The sequence below is a fragment of the Pollachius pollachius genome, assembly GCF_949987615.1.
Source record: "Pollachius pollachius genome assembly, chromosome: 6".
NCBI lineage: Eukaryota > Metazoa > Chordata > Actinopteri > Gadiformes > Gadidae > Pollachius > Pollachius pollachius.
In genome coordinates, this window is record NC_136939.1 from 19,773,711 (window position 1) to 19,792,913 (window position 19,203).

The 19,203-nt window shown below is 45.1% G+C and overlaps 1 protein-coding gene across 1 annotated transcript; it reads right to left on the reverse strand.

Annotated features, from left to right (window-relative positions):
- Window positions 1–139: 139 nt before the first annotated feature.
- Window positions 140–18,617, reverse strand: LOC307077030 (glycogen phosphorylase, muscle form-like; the record flags this gene model as incomplete). Its single annotated transcript, XM_079738279.1, has 20 exons — window positions 140–286; window positions 532–598; window positions 816–950; window positions 3,737–3,944; window positions 5,230–5,371; window positions 5,577–5,635; window positions 6,603–6,750; window positions 6,978–7,079; window positions 7,252–7,366; window positions 7,901–8,064; window positions 8,625–8,771; window positions 9,178–9,270; window positions 9,468–9,611; window positions 10,890–10,972; window positions 11,406–11,517; window positions 12,650–12,781; window positions 13,061–13,164; window positions 13,471–13,549; window positions 14,464–14,565; window positions 18,375–18,617. 20 exons carry the CDS (start codon window positions 18,615–18,617, stop codon window positions 140–142), a joined length of 2,526 nt encoding a protein of 841 aa, XP_079594405.1.
- Window positions 18,618–19,203: the final 586 nt, after the last annotated feature.

The window sequence follows — 19,203 nt, forward strand, 5'->3', positions numbered from 1 at the left end:
CCCAATACATTTTCCCAAAGATAATTTATTTATCGCGTAGGCCGAGATGACATCGCCGACAGGGGCTACAGGTAGGCTCATGACCGCAGGTGTGGGAGTGACGATCCGTGTCCATGGTGGGATCTCGGTGGAAGGCCCTCTAGATATCGTCGGGGGCTGGGATCTTCTCAAGGGTGGGCTCCATGCCCCAGATCTCGCGGGCGTACTGGGCGATGGTGCGATCGCTGGAGAACTTTCCAGAGCCGGCGATGTTGTAGATCACCTTCTTGGTCCATTCTTTGGGGTTCTGGGGGAGAAAAAACGGGAAACATCTCAATAAATATATTTGTGATATATACGCTATTTGGTCGACGCTTTCATCCAGTGTCTTAAAACAACAGTGTGAGTGCCGTGCATGTAAGCCTGGGTTGGCCCATTGGTAATAGAACCCCCAACCTAGCCATGGCAGTGGTACTGCTATGCTCTACCATTTGGGAGAGACAGGACCATTATCATACAGTTACTTCAATGGAGATAATTCATGACGCCCACCTTGTACAGCTCATTGACTTGTTCTTGGCATTTGATGTAATCTTCATAGTCAGCAAACACTTTAAACCTGTAAGAAAAGATCGAAAAAAATCCATTATAAGAGATTATCATCATTCTAATTAATATCTTCAGCAAACCTTTTACATGGTCATCAATCATTTCCAATTTCGCCTTTTTTTTTTGTTGTTTGACTGACAGGCAGAGAGAGATAGATAGCGAGATATGGGACAGGTAGACATAGAGATGAATAGACAGACGGACAGGCAGGCCGCCAGGTGCGTTACCTGTCATGGTGCATGAGCATGTCCACTATCTCCTTGAAGAGGTCAGGCTGCTTGGGACTGAAGAACCCTCCGGAGATCTGGTCCATGGCCTGTTTGAGCTCTGGCAGGCGATTGTAGTAATCCACAGCATGGTATCTGGTCGGCACCGCAAGGAGGATACAAACTTTATTCTATTCATTCATTCAGTCAAACATTGGTTGATTTCTTTATTATGAAGTCAACGTTTCTGCTCCAGCCTTTGTGGCTCAAACTTGAAGTGTGGGGGAGGATGGTTGGGTGAGGGTGGGGGGAGGGTGGTTGGGTGAGGGTGGGGGGAGGGTGGTTGGGTGAGGGTGGGGGGAGGGTGGTTGGGTGAGGGTTGGGGGAGGGTGGTTGGGTGAGGGTGGGGGGAGGGTGGTTGGGTGAGGGTGGGGGGAGGATGGTTGGGTGAGGGTGGGGGGAGGATGGTTGGGTGAGGGTGGGGGGAGGATGGTTGGGTGAGGGTGGGGGGAGGATGGTTGGGTGAGGGTTGGGGGAGGGTGGTTGGGTGAGGGTGGGGGGAGGATGGTTGAGTGAGGGTGGGGGAGGATGGTGTGTGTGGGAGGATGTGTTGGTGATTTTGTAAGGTAGAGTGTGTGGGTGCGTGTGTGAGTTTGTATGGGGGTGAGGGTTGGCAGGTGTGCAGGGGGGTGAGTGTGGGTGGGGTGTGCAGATGAGTGTGGTTTAGTACGTGGGCGAGGTGTGGAGGTGAGTCTGTGTGAGGGGTCTGACCGTGATGTATTGGATAACCAGAGACAATGTGTTTAGAAGTGTCAGGTCTAGACAGGGGTGTGTCAGGTCTACAGTGTGATCTGATAGGGGGCCTCTTGCCACCTAGGGATTATGATTTTGAACGGGTTCGGCAATGATTACCTTTGACATATTTTTGTATTTCTAGAAATCATCTGTTGCAAATCCCACGCGTGTATTACATATTTCCATTTCAAAGATGGCATAAGACTAGGACTGTGTCAAAGTTGGTTTGATACATAAGCTTGATATTGCTTGGTATATATAGGATTGTGTCAATGTTGGTTTGATGTGCAAATATGGACTTGGTTATATCGGCTTACATTATTTAGGGTTGATACATAGGCTAGATACTGAAATAAAGGCTGAAATAAAAAAATGTTGAATATAAGATTATATAGATTGACATATGGGCCTGTCTTTATTATTTATTTTTGCTTGGTATATGGGGATAATATAATGGAGCGAAAATCGTGACGGCAGCGCATAAACTGTGATGGCTGTGCACAAACCGGGAGAAGAAATGCATGAACCATGTCTCTTGGTTCATGCATTTGAGTTTACGAGGTCAATGATTGCTTTCCCCTGGTTATACAACGATCATTACTTGCTTTCCCTGGGACAGTTTGATCTTTGACTAATAGGGAATGTCAGATTGACTCGCAACACACTTACCACACTGGGACGTACCTTCACATACCCTTTAAGTCTGCAGGACTCAGAGTCAGACCCAAGGGCAGATTTGTAAGATATAACATCCTAATGATCACATCCCATGTCCAGAATGCACAGAATCTCTTCTCAATTTCATTTTCAAGAGATAACTCCTGACTACTGGGACACGTTCAGTTACAATTTTTTCTCTTTTAGTAATTTTTCCTTGATTTTCAAAGGTTCCTTCAAAGGTCAAGAAGTTTACGACAGTTTCCTGTCTGGGATTAATCGGACTAAGCCCGTCTCTCAACTGTGTCTAAAATCGTATGCAGGTATCCACATTCAATTTGGAATGGAAAAGACCCTCTTAGCGCCTAGCCCCTGTAGCTGGGACTTTATTCCCATTGATAATGAAGTGTTGTGTGACCACCGTGGCTGTGCTTCTCCTGCTCCGTGAACACAGCACCAGCCCTCCTCCCGGTGAGGGGCTCTGGGCCCTGGAACCTACCGAGTCTCCCTGCTGTGGAGTCCAATTATGTCTGAGAAGGCTGCATTCCTTCTGCTGTGTGTGCGTGCACTGTGGTGCGTGTGCACGCGTTTGCGTACCTGTGTGTGTGTGTGTGTGTGTGTGTGTGTGTGTGTGCGCGTGTGAGGGCGTGCGTGTGTGTGTGGGCTTTACTGCTGGATTCACGGCGTGAATTCTTTCTTTCTATTAATACAGTCTACCCGATCTCTGCGCCGCCGGTAGTCTCAGACAGTTACCATGGCAACGTCAGGTCTCACAGATCCCTTACAACACGTATAGCATGGTTTCGAATAGATTTGCTCTTTTCTTTTAGTATAAATAATGATACAGCTAAGTGCGCATGTTGTCAAATAATATACACAAAGAATAGATAAAAAGATATGTTAAAAAATCACTGTGGTGATATCTAATAGGGGTTATTATGGCTTTTGCGATGTCCGGCCTGTAGGGGGCGATGTAGCATAGTCCCCTGCTATATTCTAAAGTGGAAGTGAAGCCAAACCTGTTTTTTGTGTTTTAGTAATATGTCTTATATTACTTCAACATAGTTATCTAGGCCATTCTTTTGTAAATGGTACCTTCTGTGCAGCGGGGGTTGTTGGTGTCCGTATCTGAGAGCCGGTTATGCCACTCAGACACTAATAGTGTGTCGCATTCCATATAAATCACTCATTATATCAAACACAACATGAACACAAACTGGCAGTAGGTCACATCCACTGGGATGACTCCTTCCTAGAATTCTAAGCCCAAAATGCATTTTTTATAGTGTTCCAATTCAAGCCGAAAGAGGGACTTTGCCTATGCTTTAAGCACGCCTGTTGATATCACCATGACAACCAAGATAGGTGCTGCGCGTGTCACCGACACGTGTGAAACACAGATCAACAAAAATTCTCACACCTACAAATTGGACCACAAAATGGCGTCCAAACACATCAGAGAAACCCCCGGCGGCGGAACCCCTTCTTACCCCTTCTTGTCCAGCGCGGTCACGTCGTCCACCCTCATGCCGAAGATGAAGAGGTTCCCGTCGCCGGCCTCCTCAGCCATCTCCACGTTGGCGCCGTCCATGGTGCCGATGGTCAGCGCGCCGTTCAGCATGAACTTCATGTTGCCCGTGCCGGACGCCTCCGTCCCCGCCGTGGAGATCTGCTGGGAGAGGTCGGCCGCGGGGATGGCTGTCGGTAGAGAGAGGCACGTTAGTCCAGGAGACAACAGATGGGAGAGAGAGGGGTCCCATACAGGGCCTGGCTCTGTATGATCAGCCTACCATAAAAATACTGAGGTTGGCTAACAGCCTTTCCTCTGACCCTAACCACGTGCCGAACACCGAGTAAAATCTATCACCATCAAATCTGAGATCTAGGGTTCCAACATTCGGAAAGGAAGCACTTTTTATGTTAACCAGTCAATCCTCAAACAGAATAAGGCACTTAATCCCAGATCAAACGCATGCTGACGGGCCCTAAATCTTGTCTTCTGTTATGTTATGATGAATGTATGTATTTTTATTTATTTTTTTGGTCCTGTCTTGATGTCCTGTGTTTTATGTCTTGTCTTGTCTGTGATGTTTGTAAAGGCAGCTGCTGGGATGCACGACAAATTGTATCATATCGTATAAATGTAATCTCTTTATCAATCAATACACGATTTCTTTAGTTTAGGGTACATTAGGATGTGCTTGCCCGCAAGATGACCCACGTCTACTCTATCCGTCCATCCGTCTGTCTATCTTTCTGTCACTCACTTTTCTATCCATCGTTCCTTCTCTCAAACATTAAAGCCCTGTTGGCTTTGATAGACAGATGGATAAATCAATCGCTGGAGATAGATGATCTGTCCAGTCATGCATCACTCCATCTTATTTAGCAAAGCAAATAGGGCAGTGGACAGTTTTACAGTTTGATAGATAGATTGATGGATGGGTTAATTGATAGATGGATGGATAATCTCTCCAGCTATTGCTCATATTTAGCAAAGCAAATAGGGCATTGAATGTTGATTGGGTAAAAAAAGATAGCAGCATCTTCATTCTGCAGGGGAAGGGGTGGTGCTAGGGTGAGTTGGAGAGAGAGAGAGAATAAGGTGGAGGTAGAGAGTGAGAGACATTGAGAGAAAGAGAGACGAGAGAGAGAGAGAGAGAGAGAGAATAAGGTGGAGGCAGAGAGAGAGAGACATTGAGAGAGAGAGAGAGAGAGAGACGAGAGAGAGAGAGAGAATAAGGTGGAGGTAGAGAGTGAGAGACATTGAGAGAAAGAGAGACGAGAGAGAGAGAGAGAGAGAGAGAGAGAATAAGGTGGAGGCAGAGAGAGAGAGACATTGAGAAAGAGAGAGAGAGAGAGAGACGTTGAGAGAGAGAGAGAGAGAGAGAGAGAGAGAGAGAGAGAGAGAGAGAGAGAGAGACATTGAGAGAGAGAGAGGTGTGGGTGTAACAAAGGAAACCCAGGTGAGTGATTGAAGTACCTTTCTCTGCCAGGGTGACTCTGTAGTTCTCCAGGAAGATCACCTTCAGGCGGTCGCCCACCACCGGGTCGTTATTGATCACCTCACCAATCGCTGTGATCATACGGATGATCATCTTGGCCGTGTGGTAACCAGGGGCCGCCTGCGTAGCAACAGTATGAGCGAGAGAGAGAGATGGGACATGGACAGAAAGAGAGAGAGGGAGAGAATGGGAGACGTTTGGAGAGAAAGATATTGGGGGAAAGGGAGAGAGAGAGAGAGAGAGATAGAGAGACATAAAAGGTGATAAATGACTTGTGGAGCTTGTTTTCTGTCTGATTTAAGGTTGGACATTAAAGGCAGCGAACCTTTCCTCCGATCATGACTGTTCTGGGGGTCCACTGTTTGTTGGGCTCCTTCTTGATCCCTGAAGAAGAAATCAGTGTTTTATTTAGCTGTGTGTATGTGTGTGTGCTTGTTGGACTGTTTGTTTGGGAGAGACTTTTTGGTCAAATTTACAGGCACTAAAACGCCTATCTAAAGGAAAAACTGGTGTCGCCGGTGTCCTTAAACAACACATTTCACACTGCCTATGAGGCTGGTATATAGGGTTGTGTAGCGGCTATTGGTCGGTGTGTTGGTGACGTGTGTTGGGGTGTTTGGGTGACATGTGTTGTGGTGTGTTGGTGTGTGCGTATGTTGGTGACATGTTTTATGGCGTATGGTGATGTGCTGGTGTGTGCGGTGTGTTGGTGAAATGTGTTATAGTGTTGTGGTGTGTTGGTGTGTGTTGGTGACATGGGTTATGGTGTTTTGTGTAGTGTGTGGTGTGTTGGTGACATGTGTTATAGTGTGTTGTGGTGTGATGTGTGTGCGGTGTGTTAGTGACATGTGTTATAGTGTGTGATGGTGTGTGCGGTGTGTTGGTGACATGTGTTATAGTGTGTTGTGGTGTGATGGTGTGTGCCGTGTGTTAGTGACATGTGTTATAGTGTGTGATGGTGTGTGCGGTGTGTTGGTGACATGTGTTATAGTGTGTTGTGGTGTGATGGTGTGTGCGGTGTGTTGGTGACATGTGTTATAGTGTGTTGTGGTGTGATGGTGTGTGCGGTGTGTTGGTGACGTGCTGTGATGTGGTGATTATTTGTGAGGTGGTTGGTTGGTCTCGTGTGTGTTTGTGCCGTGCATTTTGGCGTGCTGGAGCGTGGCGGCCTTTTTGTGACGTGCGTTGTTGTGGTGTGTTGGTACCGTGCGTGGTGGTGTGTTGGTCTGTCGCAGTGTGTTGGCCCTGTGCGTGGTGGTGTGTTGGTGTCGTGCGTGGTGGTGTGTTGCTCTTTTGCAGTGTGTTGTTGCCGTGCGTGCTGGTGTGTCGGTGTGCGTTGCGGTGTGCGTACGGTTGTAGTAGGTGATCATGTGCAGGCAGTTGAGCAGCTGTCTCTTGTACTCGTGGATCCTCTTCACCTGGATGTCAAACATGGAGTTGGGGTTGATCTTCACCTTGTAGTGCTCCTCCAGGTGGGCGGCAAACTTCAGCTTGTTTTCCTACGCAGGCATGAGGAAAGAAAGATAAATGAGTAATTAATATTAATATCATTAGGAGTCCTACGAAAAACGTAGGAACCCTATTGTATTATTTATACAAATATATAACAATTTCGGCCATATCTAATTATTGTTATCATTACAACGTTGTTGGTGACACTATTTGTGTGTCAGAATGAACCTGTTTACTGCAGTAAATGAAGGCTATACACCATCTGTTACTGTACCTGCTTGACTTTGGCGATGTCTCGGATGAAGGCCTCGTCGTTGACGTACTTGAGTAGCCCCTTCAGCTGGTCCAGATCTCGGATGAAATCCTCACCGATCCTCTGAGGAACGAAACGAGTGCACCGCCAACATGTTCTCATACAGCACCATCGTCGTGTACACTCCCTATAGTACAGTTTACTGAGAGGACATAGGCCCAGCTTTAGGATATGCATGTGTGTGTGTGTGTGCACGTGTGTAGGTGGGTGTTTGTGTGTTTGACAAGACACCCACCTCAGCGATGACCTCAGCCAGGCCAGGGTTGCACATGACCAGCCAGCGTCGGGGGGTGATGCCGTTGGTCTTGTTCTGGAACTTGTGGGGATCCATCTCATAGAAGTCTTTGAAGCTGGAGAGACAAGGACATTCAAGGGCATTCAAGGACACTCAATGACATTCAAGGACATTCAAGGTCTATCACGATTGAATCCATTAATATCCCTTGTTGTTCTAATATGTTACATTAACTCTAAGCAACATTTTGCTCTGATTTGAACATATCTAAGTCATTGCTTTTGTGCTATATCTGAATGTCCTAACATAAACTCCTAACCCATTGTTTTAAGTGGTTAAAATTGGTGTGTGTTGTGTGTCTGTGTGCACACAAGACAGCTTACACTAGCATTTAAAGAGAGTTGTATGTGCACCTGTACTTTTATGCAGCAGGGCAGTTTGTTATTAGGCTTAACTCCCAGGGTTGACTCCAAGCCCAAAGATCCCAGTTTCACACCTCAATGTCTGCACTCTACCTTTAGGTACCTTTGAGCCAGGCTTGCCTTCTCCTGTATGATCGGTTTCTACAAACAGGCTTTTGATAAAAACCCTTTAGCTAAACGGCTGAACAGGAGTGCTCCTGAATAGTGAGTTACTGGAGATGCCTTACATGGTTGCTGTTAGGATGTCGGAGTGGATCTGGGCGACGCCGTTGACGGCGTGCGAGCCCACGATGCAGAGGTGGGCCATGTTGACCCTCTTCTGGCCGCCCTCCTCCACCAGGGACATACGGCGCATGCGCTCATGGTCGCCTGGGAATCTGGCTGCAACGTTCTGGTGGAGGACGACAGCACAACGGAGAGATAAAGCGGGGAGAGTTCAACCCAATGTGTCTTGGTCCGCTAAATGCAGTGTTTATGTGTTTTAATTATGCATCTTATGTTCCTCTGAAGTATATGCACATACTCACACGCATGCACATTCAATCACACATAAATGACTGCAAAGAAAAGGAGTGAAATATCACAAAGGAAGTGTGTTCATGCCTTTGTTTGTATGCACATACATATTTCGCTTAGAAATTAATTACTCCGTAGAAAGAACACAACAATACATATTTACATGTTTGAATCTTAAATGACTTGAATTAACATAACTTCTCGTTTTGATGAGTGACCCTTGTTGAGAACGTCGTCAGATTTAAGGAAGCGTTAAATAATCCTGTGAACTATATTAAACACCTCAACCTAAACGCCTCATTAGAGTACTTTTGCAGGAGCTGGTGTTTGTGTGTGTGTGAGTTTGTTATTAGTGTGTGTGTGTGTGTGTGTGTGTGTGTGTGTGTGTGTGCGTGCGTGCGTGCGTGCGAGTGGAGGTGCAGTACTGCCTCCTACCTCCAAGTGGCGCCTGTTGATTTCGTAGATAATCTCCAGGTGACGGGGCAGGAGGTGGGCGAAGAGGTCGATGGGCCAGCGCTCCAGCGCCTCGGGGAGAACCGTGTGGTTAGTGTACGCACAGGTACGCACACAGATGTCCCATGCCTAGCAACAAACACACACACACACACACACACACACACACACACACACACACACACACACACACACACACACACACACTCTCACACAGGTTAGGCAGGAGACAAGACAACAACTGCTATACACGGAGCAATTAGGCCTGTCCACTAATAATTAGTGTCTTGCAGAAAAGAAAACATTCATGTGATTGAATACATAAATATATCAAATCACGCTGGTTGTTGCTGTATTGATTCAGCCTCGATTCTGCCCCCTACTGTTGACTTCTCGAATGACAATACTCCACTTTTAAGTAAAAAGTCCCAGGTGCAATCATAAATCAACCTTATTATCGTTCGTGAAGGTCGGTGAAATGGGACTTGTTTGGTATTAAGATAATGGTATTGGTGTGATGTCGGTGAAGGCTGACCTTGTCCCAGTCCAGTTGTTCTTCATCCACCAGCACCCTCATCAGCTCGGGGATAGCCATGGCAGGGTGGGTGTCATTCAGTTGAATGGCAACCTACAAACATCCCAAATAATAAACAGAAAATATCCCCTCAAAATGGCATCAATCTCAGTCATCTCAAAAAAGTATCAAGCCCCAATCAATGGCAAAAAAAAACACTGAACTTCAAACGCAACTCAACTCAAAACCTGAAACGGTGAAAATAGCCAAGAAAAGGGAGCGGTATATCCTTCAGAAGTATTTTGGCGTACCTTGTCAGGCAGTTTGTTAAAGTCTGTGCGAACGACTTCCCTGGAGCCAAACTTTGAGACCTTGAAGCGACGGATGATGTCCTGGAGGGTGGCAGAAACCACAAAGTACTCCTGTTTCAAACGCAGCTCCTTGCCTTCGAAGAACTGCAACGAGACAGACAGACAGACAGGTTTATCTCTCACCCTCTCCGTCTCTCTTCTCACAGTGACGATTGTTCTGTTGCACAAAAAGGTTCAACAGCTCTTTCTGTTTGAGCTTAAAAATAAAAGAAAAGTGTTAGCTGCGTTTTCACATCTAGACATTAACATAAAGACAAATTTAACCAACACATTTGTTTCACAAATGCATATAGGCTGAGGTAAACCTAAATGGATATATAGTTTGATAATGTGTGGGTGTCTGTGTGTGTGCCTGTATGTGTGTATGTGTGTGCTAAAAAACGATTTCCCTATAGTCACGTGTCACAACAATTTAATGGTGGTACCAGAATATCACAGTTTAAATGACCACTCTGCTTTCAAGTGCTGCTGTTGCGTACGTCTACTACAGTCCTCCTGGCACGGGAGTCAAACTGAAAGGAGCACTTAATCATTCAGCAGTCAAATGTGTGATTAGCGGGTTATCATCTACTGTCTTCGGTTATCATTGAACCTGCCTAAGCGCTGAACCCTCCCCGAACAGCCAGGGATTTAGTGGTCAGGACTTTAGATCTTGCAGATATCCCTCCTCAGAAACACGTTTCAGGGAGGCCGCCGCTGGCTAAAGGGAGAGTACAGCCAGACCCAGATTATGGAAATCCACCTCGACCTCCGGTGAAGAAACCTCAGGAAGGCACTATCTTCATAACCCTATATTTCCAAAGGACCTACACACGTTTATGTTAGAGTTCTCTCTGTTATTGAGTGGATTGGTTGAACAAATGTTAAACGAACAAGGTGTGTTTAACATTTTGTGTGTGTGGCCACTCGCTGAATCAATGCACAATCAATATGATGCAGGGAGGCAGCTTTTTAACTACATTTGTGTTGCTGCACTGTGCTGCAATCTTGCGGCACTATAATCTGAGCTTTCAACCTGATGAACCCCAAAGGCTCGGTGCACACTGTACACACGCTTTCTTAGTGATAACAGTTGTCATGGTTACTCACGTTTGCCTTCCCCCTTTTCAGGTGTTCCCTCAATTTATTATGCAGTTTGAATTTCCTTTTTCTCTATGTGTTATCCTGCTCAGTTTTCAGTCTGTGTATTTGATCTCTCTCTCTCTTTCTCCCTCTCTCTCTCTCTCTCTCTCTCTCTCGCTCTCTCACTCTCTCCTTCAAGATACAGTGACCTTCACATTGAGAATAGTTGAATAGTTCCTCTGTGGATAATAATAAGTAGGAAGGGAACGGATGATTTGTGTAAATGTGCAGACGGCTTACGTTGTCGTTTGGATACAGAACACGGGAGATGTTCTCTGCCAGGTTCCTGTCCAACACAGCCTGGATGTAGCCGCCAACGTTGACTGTCAAAGGAAATATATTATTATTACCAACAACCTTAACCTTCATATCAAATATTGTCTCTCAACATCAACATCAAAATGTATATGTGATCGTTTTGAAATATTCTGGATGTAACCGCAAGTTATCTTAGATATTGGATTTAGTCGGCAATGTTAACTGTCAAAATATTATAATAATAATTATTATATTATTTATTATTACAATAATAAATAAATAGATCATAATCAGAAAGTATTCTGGATGGAGCTGACACACATGTCAACATTAACATACACTGTCATCAAAGAACAGTCCTCAATGAACTCATCCAAAAAAATTAACACAAGTAATCATAAACAATTGTTCCATCAAAAACGTAGCGCTTATGAATCATTGGTCTCTGTCTAGTAAAGCCCCCCCTCTGTAGTAAAGCCCTCCATCGGAGCCGCTCACAGTCTTTGAGGTTAAAGTCGCAGGGGGCTTTGGCGGACCACAGCCTCATGGTGTTGACGATGTTGTTCCTGTAGCCGGGGATGGGCGTGTCGTAGGGCAGGGCCAGCACCACCTGACAGAAAGGAGGTCACGGTGGAGAGATTACAGTTGGAAGTTGCCTTGTTATTCTTTTTTTTGCATTTTTTGAGATAAGGCAGGAAAGAATGAGGAGGGGAGGTTATGCAGCAAAGGACCACGGGCAGGAATCAAACCCATGTCGCTTAGGTATGGGGGCAGTATGGTACGCCCTCTACCAAGTGAGCCCCCCATGATATCCAGACATGGGATTTAGAAAAGTACAGTTGGGAGTTAATTTATCTGGATGGACTAAGGAATATGTTTTTTGAAGGGACCAAACAATAGGACCAAGAAGTACTTTTTGAAGTTGTTCTTTATCTGTGAGTTTTAAACTCGCCGAGGACTCTTTTGAGAAAAAAAGAACAGTGAGACGTTTTACTTTATTTTTACTTTTTTTTTTATATCTAGGTAGAGATAACAATCAGTTCAGGGACCTCAAGATAGACATTTAAAAAAAATACAGTTGGAAATTATGTTTTATATTTTTATCTCGGTTCTCTTCAAGGGACACGCATGGATTTTGAAAGTGAAAATTATTGGAAGTTTCTTTTGGTAGCTAGAGTCAAATAAAATCAATTGAGGGTACAGTTTTCAACGGTTTTGTTATTTTCTCTCCCATTATTCTGTCCATTTGTGGGATGTCTACCCCTGCTGAGATCTGAGGGGAGCTGCTTTGGCCACAGTCGGCTGATCTGCAGATAAGATGTTGTGCTTGTCACGCCGGACTTGAGCACAGGAGTACTAGGAACTAGCAATAAACAAAACAATATGAAACACTGCTTTGGCAGTCTTGTTGGTGCGCACAGGTTGTGGACCCGTGCGTGTCTGTTTACCATGGTTCTTGATGTTGTGCAGGGTCTAGGGGTGTTAAGTACACTAGTGGACTGATATTGGAAAAGATATATGGTGGCTCAAGCTGGCTTGTGTGCTGATCACGTTGGAGATACACATATCAGCAACCCAGGTTCGATCCGACATCCGCTCCTATGCTACATGTTATTCTCTCCCTCTATTGTCCCGTCCATAAAAACGCCCTTTAAAATATATGTTCAACATGCATTGAAGGTTAAAAATGGCTGTGAATGCGCCGACATTAGCTCCGGTAGATTAGATCTCTTTTCCTTTACCTGAGTGTCAACCCATTTGACCCCATCAGGATGGTGTTCGGTTCTTCCGTAGAATTTCACTGGCCGCATGTATTCGGGGCGGGCCTTCTCCCAGGGGTTGCCGAAGCGCAGCCAATCATCAGCCTCCTCCACCTGAGTGACGTATGTGCCCCAGCAGAATAATTGTGTTGGTCACACAGACGAAATGACCGAGGGGCCGGGCGCCAGGGTAATGATAATGAGGACTATGCATTGTCCGTTAGCGAGCACAGTCAGCCCTGGTGGCGCAAACCAATGAGCCCGCCTCTGTTTAGCATCCATTTAATTACATTTAAAACAAAAAATAACGATGCAATTAATTGATTAGAGATAGAGATGGTATAAATCGAACAAAATAGGGGATTTATAGAATAAGAGTAAAGTGGTTCAGACCTGCCAGCCGTTGACAATTTTTTGATTGAAGATACCAAATTCATAACGTATTCCATAACCGTACGCCGCGAGTCCCAGAGACGCCATGGAGTCCAGGAAACAAGCTGGGGACACACAGATGTATTCATATTCATATATATTTAAATAAACAGGTTAGCACAACAGGATATTAGCGCAGGACAGGTTTGATCATTCCTTCCATGTCATGTTTTTCCCATTCGAGATTCGATTAGGGACAGCAGGGCTAGGAAGTCGGAGGTAGATGAGGCACTAATTGTGTTCTGATCGGTTGGTCATGCAACCACAAAAACCTTTCAGTCTGGCAGGGTATCAGGGTGATTAATAATGGAGAAAGTAAAGTACAACAGTATTTATGAATAGAGGCATAGTATAGTGTGTGTGTTCCTTACCAGCCAGACGACCCAGTCCTCCATTTCCAAGACCGGCATCTTCCTCCATCTCCTGCAGCTCCTCCATGTCCAGACCCAGCTAGGTGCCCGACACACACGACAGCATGACACACGATACCATGTTACCAACACACATGACAACATATCACACATCAATGTTATACCGCCCAACATTACGCAACACAAATGTAACTGTAAATGTCACAAATGTAACAACACATTATACAAATCGAAAAACCCTCAGAATACAGTCCCCATAAAGACGTCCCCTCAAATAGGGCCTCACAATACAGTCCCCATAAGGAAGTCCCCATAAATAGGACCTCACAATAAAGTCCCAACAAGGAAGTCCCCTCAAATAGGGCCTCACAATACAGTCCCCATAAGAGGTCCCCTCAAATAGGGCCTCACAATACAGTCCCCATAAGAGGTCCCCTCAAATAGGGCCTCACAATACAGTCCCCATAAAGAGGTCCCCTCAAATAGGGTCTCACAATACAGTCCCCATAAGAGGTCCCCTCAAATAGGGCCTCACAATACAGTCCCCATAAAGAAGTCCCCTCAAATAGGGCCTCACCATTCAATTACCATTACGACGTCCCATCAAATAGGTCCTCACAATACAGTCCCCAAAAGAGGTCCCCACAAATATGGCCTCACAATAAAGTCCCCATAAGGTAGTCCCCACAAATAGGACCTCACAATACTGTCCCCTAAATAAGTTCTCATAAATAGGACCTCACAATGCAGTTCCCAAAAAGAAAGTCCTCACTGGTGGGGCACCACAGTGCAGTCACCACTAGGAAGTCCTCACTAGAAGGGCCTCACAGTGCAGTCACCACTAGGAAGTCCTCACTAGAAGGGCCCCACAGTGCAGTCACCACTAGGAAGTCCTCACTAGAAGGGCCTCACAGTGCAGTCACCACTAGGAAGACCTCACTAGAAGGGCCTCACAGTGCAGTCCTCACACAGCATCAGCGGGTGGCCTCTCACCTGGTAGGTGGCCTCATCACAGGCGTTCTCCAGGGCCAGGTTCACCATGGTGTTCTGCAGAGTGCGGCCCATGTAGAACTCCAGGGAGATGTAGTACACACGCTGGGAATAGAGGAGAATGGAATAGAGTATAACAAAATGGTCTATGTTGACGTTTCACTTTATGTTTAATTGGGTTTTAATGTATGCTGCTGCTGTCTTGAACAATTCTCTTATGCCAAAGAGATGCTTTATTTAAAGTATGGAATGGAATTGGTAATGGCGTTGGTAATGAAATTGTAATTGTAAAGTCATATATTATATTTATATGTAGTCAAGATTAATTCAGTCAAGATTGGAAATGTTTTTTTACATCCCTTATTCATCAGAATATGAGTGAATGATTTATTTTTCTTTATTTTTTTAATATCATCTCAGCTGCATGTGCAGAAATGTCGATCATTCCATGTCACACTCATTTTCAGTCCTGCTGTGTGATAGATTTTCCTTGTTTGATTGATTATCTGTGAATTAATTTTCACCATCATTGGGTCTCAGTGGGAACAGCACAACAGCACGTAATTGTGCAGTCATGCTATTCCACCGGATGGGGAAGCATTTATAATACGACAACTCATTCATCATCAATCTCTCTCTACAGGTCGCTGAGATGTAAGCTTACTTCAGCCCGGATGAAGGCCATAATTAGCATTTTCTTTGCTAACACTTGTAACGAGTGTGTATGAAGCATCTTTCATTTCATTGCATAGCAAAAATGCGATTATGATTAAAGTGGTGCGGACAAAAATAGATTTAAAAAAATAGAAAATTTTAACAAAAAGAACACTGAAAGTGCTTCCAAAAATAAAATAGAGAACATGGCAGCAGATGTATTCAAAAGATAGGATGAACCACTTGTCCTGTGTACTCTCTATCTTTACTCCGCCACCCTGGACACATACACACACACAAACATACACATACACAGACCCACACACATACACACACACACACGCACACACACACACACACACACACAAACACACACACACACACACACACACACACACAAACACAAACACGGTCAACAGTTCAAGGTTGACACCCAACTCAACAATTCAAACCTCACGCAGAGGTGAGGTGTCTCTCTAAGGGTTAAGTGATCTCTGCTGAAGGACACTTCATACAGTGGCGGGTATGAGGAATTGAACCAGCAACCCCTCCCCCCACCCAGTTGTTGGATGACCTTCTCAGCCTCTGGAGGAGTGTCAGGCCGGCTATTATTTGAGTGCAGAGAACCGACTATGTTACAACCAGGACCATGTGACACCCGAGCCTGGGCTTAGCCCTCTGACATTTAGCTTTGTCCCTGCTTAACCAGAGAGAGAGGGGGGGGAGAGAGAGGGGGGGGGGGGCTGACATACTCTTAATAGGTATTATAAGAGGATGGAAAGAGGAAGGGAGGGGATATAAGTAGAGGTGTAAGATGAGGGAGAGAGAGAGAGTTGAGGGAGTTGACAGCAGAGGTAAGAGAAGAGGTGAGAGATGAGAGAAAGCTAGAGAGAGAGAGAGAGAGAGAGAGAGAGAGAGAGAGAGATAGAGAGAGAGAGGTGGGGGGGAGGGGCTAAGAGAAGAGGTGCGAGATGAGAGAAAGTGAGAGAGAGAGAGAGAGAGAGAGAGAGAGAGAGAGAGAGAGAGAGAGAGAGAAAGAGAGAGAGAGAGATGGGGGAGGCTAAGAGAAGAGGTGAGTGATGAACGAGCGAGATAGAGAGAGAGAGGTGGGGGGGAGGGGCTAAGAGAAGAGGTGAGAGATGAACGAGAGAGAGAGAGAGAGTTGGGGGAGAGGGGCTAATGGAAGAGTTGAGAGATGAGAGAGAGCGAGAGAGATTGAGAGGTGGGGGGGGGTTCTATGGGTAGAGGAAAGAGAAGAGAGAGAAAGATTAAGGGGGAGGGGGTAAGGGAAGGGAGGTTAGGGGTCAGACTGAGAGTATTTAAAGTATTATGTAACGCAGACCATTTCGTTGACAACCCCTGAGTTATAAATAGCAGCAGTAGGGGTCATCTGAAAAGGTCGGTCCGGAGCGTGATACCCGGGCATTGTGGGCCCCAGAGCAGTGGGTCCCGGTTGACAGCCGGTTGGATTCGAGGGGTGGAGAAGTGAAATTAAGTTGTTTCCCGAGATGTTTGAGAAGCACTGCTAAATCTAAGTGTGAAACCAAGAGTTTAATGTTTAATTTTCAGTGGTGGACAAAGAAAACGTGTTCACCAGCTACACTGCTTTGGAATGCTTTTGAATATTTAAAATGTATTATTATACATTTGTTAAGATAGAATTATTATATGACTTGACAAGGAAATGATTGAGAGTCATTTTGATGCCTCTGATGGGTATCGTGGTTTCGGGGCCAGGGCTTGACTCCAAGAGTGGTAAAGGTTTCAACATACATGATGGTTTATTCAGAGATACAAGGTGAGCAGACATGCACTTAAGGTGGTTCATGAAGCATCTCCCGGATCCAGGTCATAATTCAGTCAGTTAGTCTGTTGGTACGGGCGGAATTCAATAAGCCACTCCCACAGGGTCTGATTTACCAAGAAAAAGGTTCAGTCTATATTGGTAAGGGCAGAATGGTAAATAAGCTACGCCTATAGGGTCAGATTTATCTCACAAGCATAAAGCTGTTGATTGTTTTATCTTGACCACTCGGTGTAGAAGCAGTAGTAGCAAGAACTGGTGTTCGCACTTAGCATGTACTGTCCAATGAGGTACCAATGTTAGCTTTAATATATTTTTGTCTAAAAAGGTAGTAGAGTAAATTAATTTACATCTTAAACCTCTCAGTACGAACATGAGTGTAACTGTACTCCTACTTCCCCCCCGTCCTCCCTTTTGCCCTTATGATGTGCTCTCCCTTGACTAGGACCCTCTGACCTTTACAGGAAAGAGCACCACCACCAAGCAAGTAAAGTTCAAAGGTCAGAGAGAGTTGAGGAAGAGTTCTCCCTGCCTACGTGTATCACAATGTTTTATAAGGCCTTCCCTCCATGTATTTATTCTCAATACTGGAAAATAGCAGTTTGACCTTTTATTCTTAAGTTAGCGTATTTCAAATACACACTAGAATGCTTTCTCTGGCAGTTTATAATATTGCAACTAAAAAATATGACGAATTGATCAATGTAGCTACACCTTGTTATTTTTGATATACTACAATTGGATATTTGAATACGTTGGAGCAAAAGTAATTAACATGCAATAAACCTGTCTTGGTGCACACTATCTTCCAAATGTATCTTCTGATATACCATAGTTGTATTCTAAGGAGTCACTTCAGTTTATGACCTTTCATTATATTCAACAGTGTTGATTCAACAGGGCTGAAGAACGGCTTAGCTCAGCGCTAAAATATCAGGCAGGTTTTCCTCCTGCAAAACGCTAAGGGAGCTTTGTGATGTGTGCCATTCAAGTGTTTGGATAGCATTCAAGTGTCCTTGTGCTGATAGAATGTCATGGACAAGGCTTTGGGCTGGTGGTAAATCGGTGTGCCATTATTCCTTAGAGGAAGCCTCTGCGTTCAGGACTCGAGTGAAAGAACATCAACACATTGGATGAGGTTTTTGTCACTGGGTTTTTGTTGTTCTGTTGTTTTATGTATCTCAAGCAAAGACGCAGGTGTAAGTGTGCCACATTGAGATCATTAAAGCGTGTTTCATGGGCGACAGATTTCCATACACAGTGTGAGGCCTTAATTGAATGAATGTCCTGATTATTTTATTAATGAACTGTAATCAAGTTTATAAAAGTCTTGATTACATTCTAGATGCACAGCCTCCTGTGCTCCATAACAAGTAGATGTATTGTGATGGCTTGGGACAATTCCCAAGCCATCCCCTCGCTTTTGCATTGCATTGGCGTAAAGTGATGGACTTACTTTGGGGTCCTTGTCATAGTAGTGCTGCTGTGTCCTGATCCAGCGGCCCACCAGATGGTCCCGCACCGTGTTGGCCAGGGCAAAGTAGTAATCCCGCTTGGTGGCCACGATCCGGTCCTTCACCAGCGTGAAGTGGAGGTGGCGGTTGAAGCTGCTCTTCAGCTCCGTCACGTTCTCCACGCCGGCCAGGCCGCGCACCGAGATCTGCTTCTTGCGATCGTGGTCGGAGAGCGGCTTGGACATGGTGCACACCGCGGGTTGGGTTCGACTCAGGGGACGGGAATGTAAACACAGGGCGGATGAAGTGAGGAGCTCACAGTCAAACGGCCAGCCAGGGAGCGAGGGAGTGAGAGAGACAGGCGGTGCAGTCTCAAGTTCAACTATTTAAAGGCACTGGTGTGAGAATATTGAGGAGGGGGTGGAGAAAGGAATATATTAGGGCGGGGGAGGGAGGGGGAGGTTTTAAGTGGGTTTTTCAATCCATGACGTGTGTTAATTGCGCAGGGTCTTCTGATATGGATCTTTTAACTGACTATAGTGTCCAGCCAACAATGCAAGACTGCCTTGGAGCAACCTTTTTAATATTAATTGTAAGCAAGCTTTACAATCTGATTCTGCAATGTCAATGTATACACAGGTTTGAATGATACATCATATAGCCAGTAGGATATGTAGGCCAATATTAATTTCCATTAGATTTATCAGTGAGATAAATAATTCAGATTTGTTTCTTTAGAATTGGTATTGGCATTTGGCATTTATATGGGCACTGATATGACATTTGTCAGTAAGGAGGGGACATTAGTTTTGATCGGTTATATTTATACAT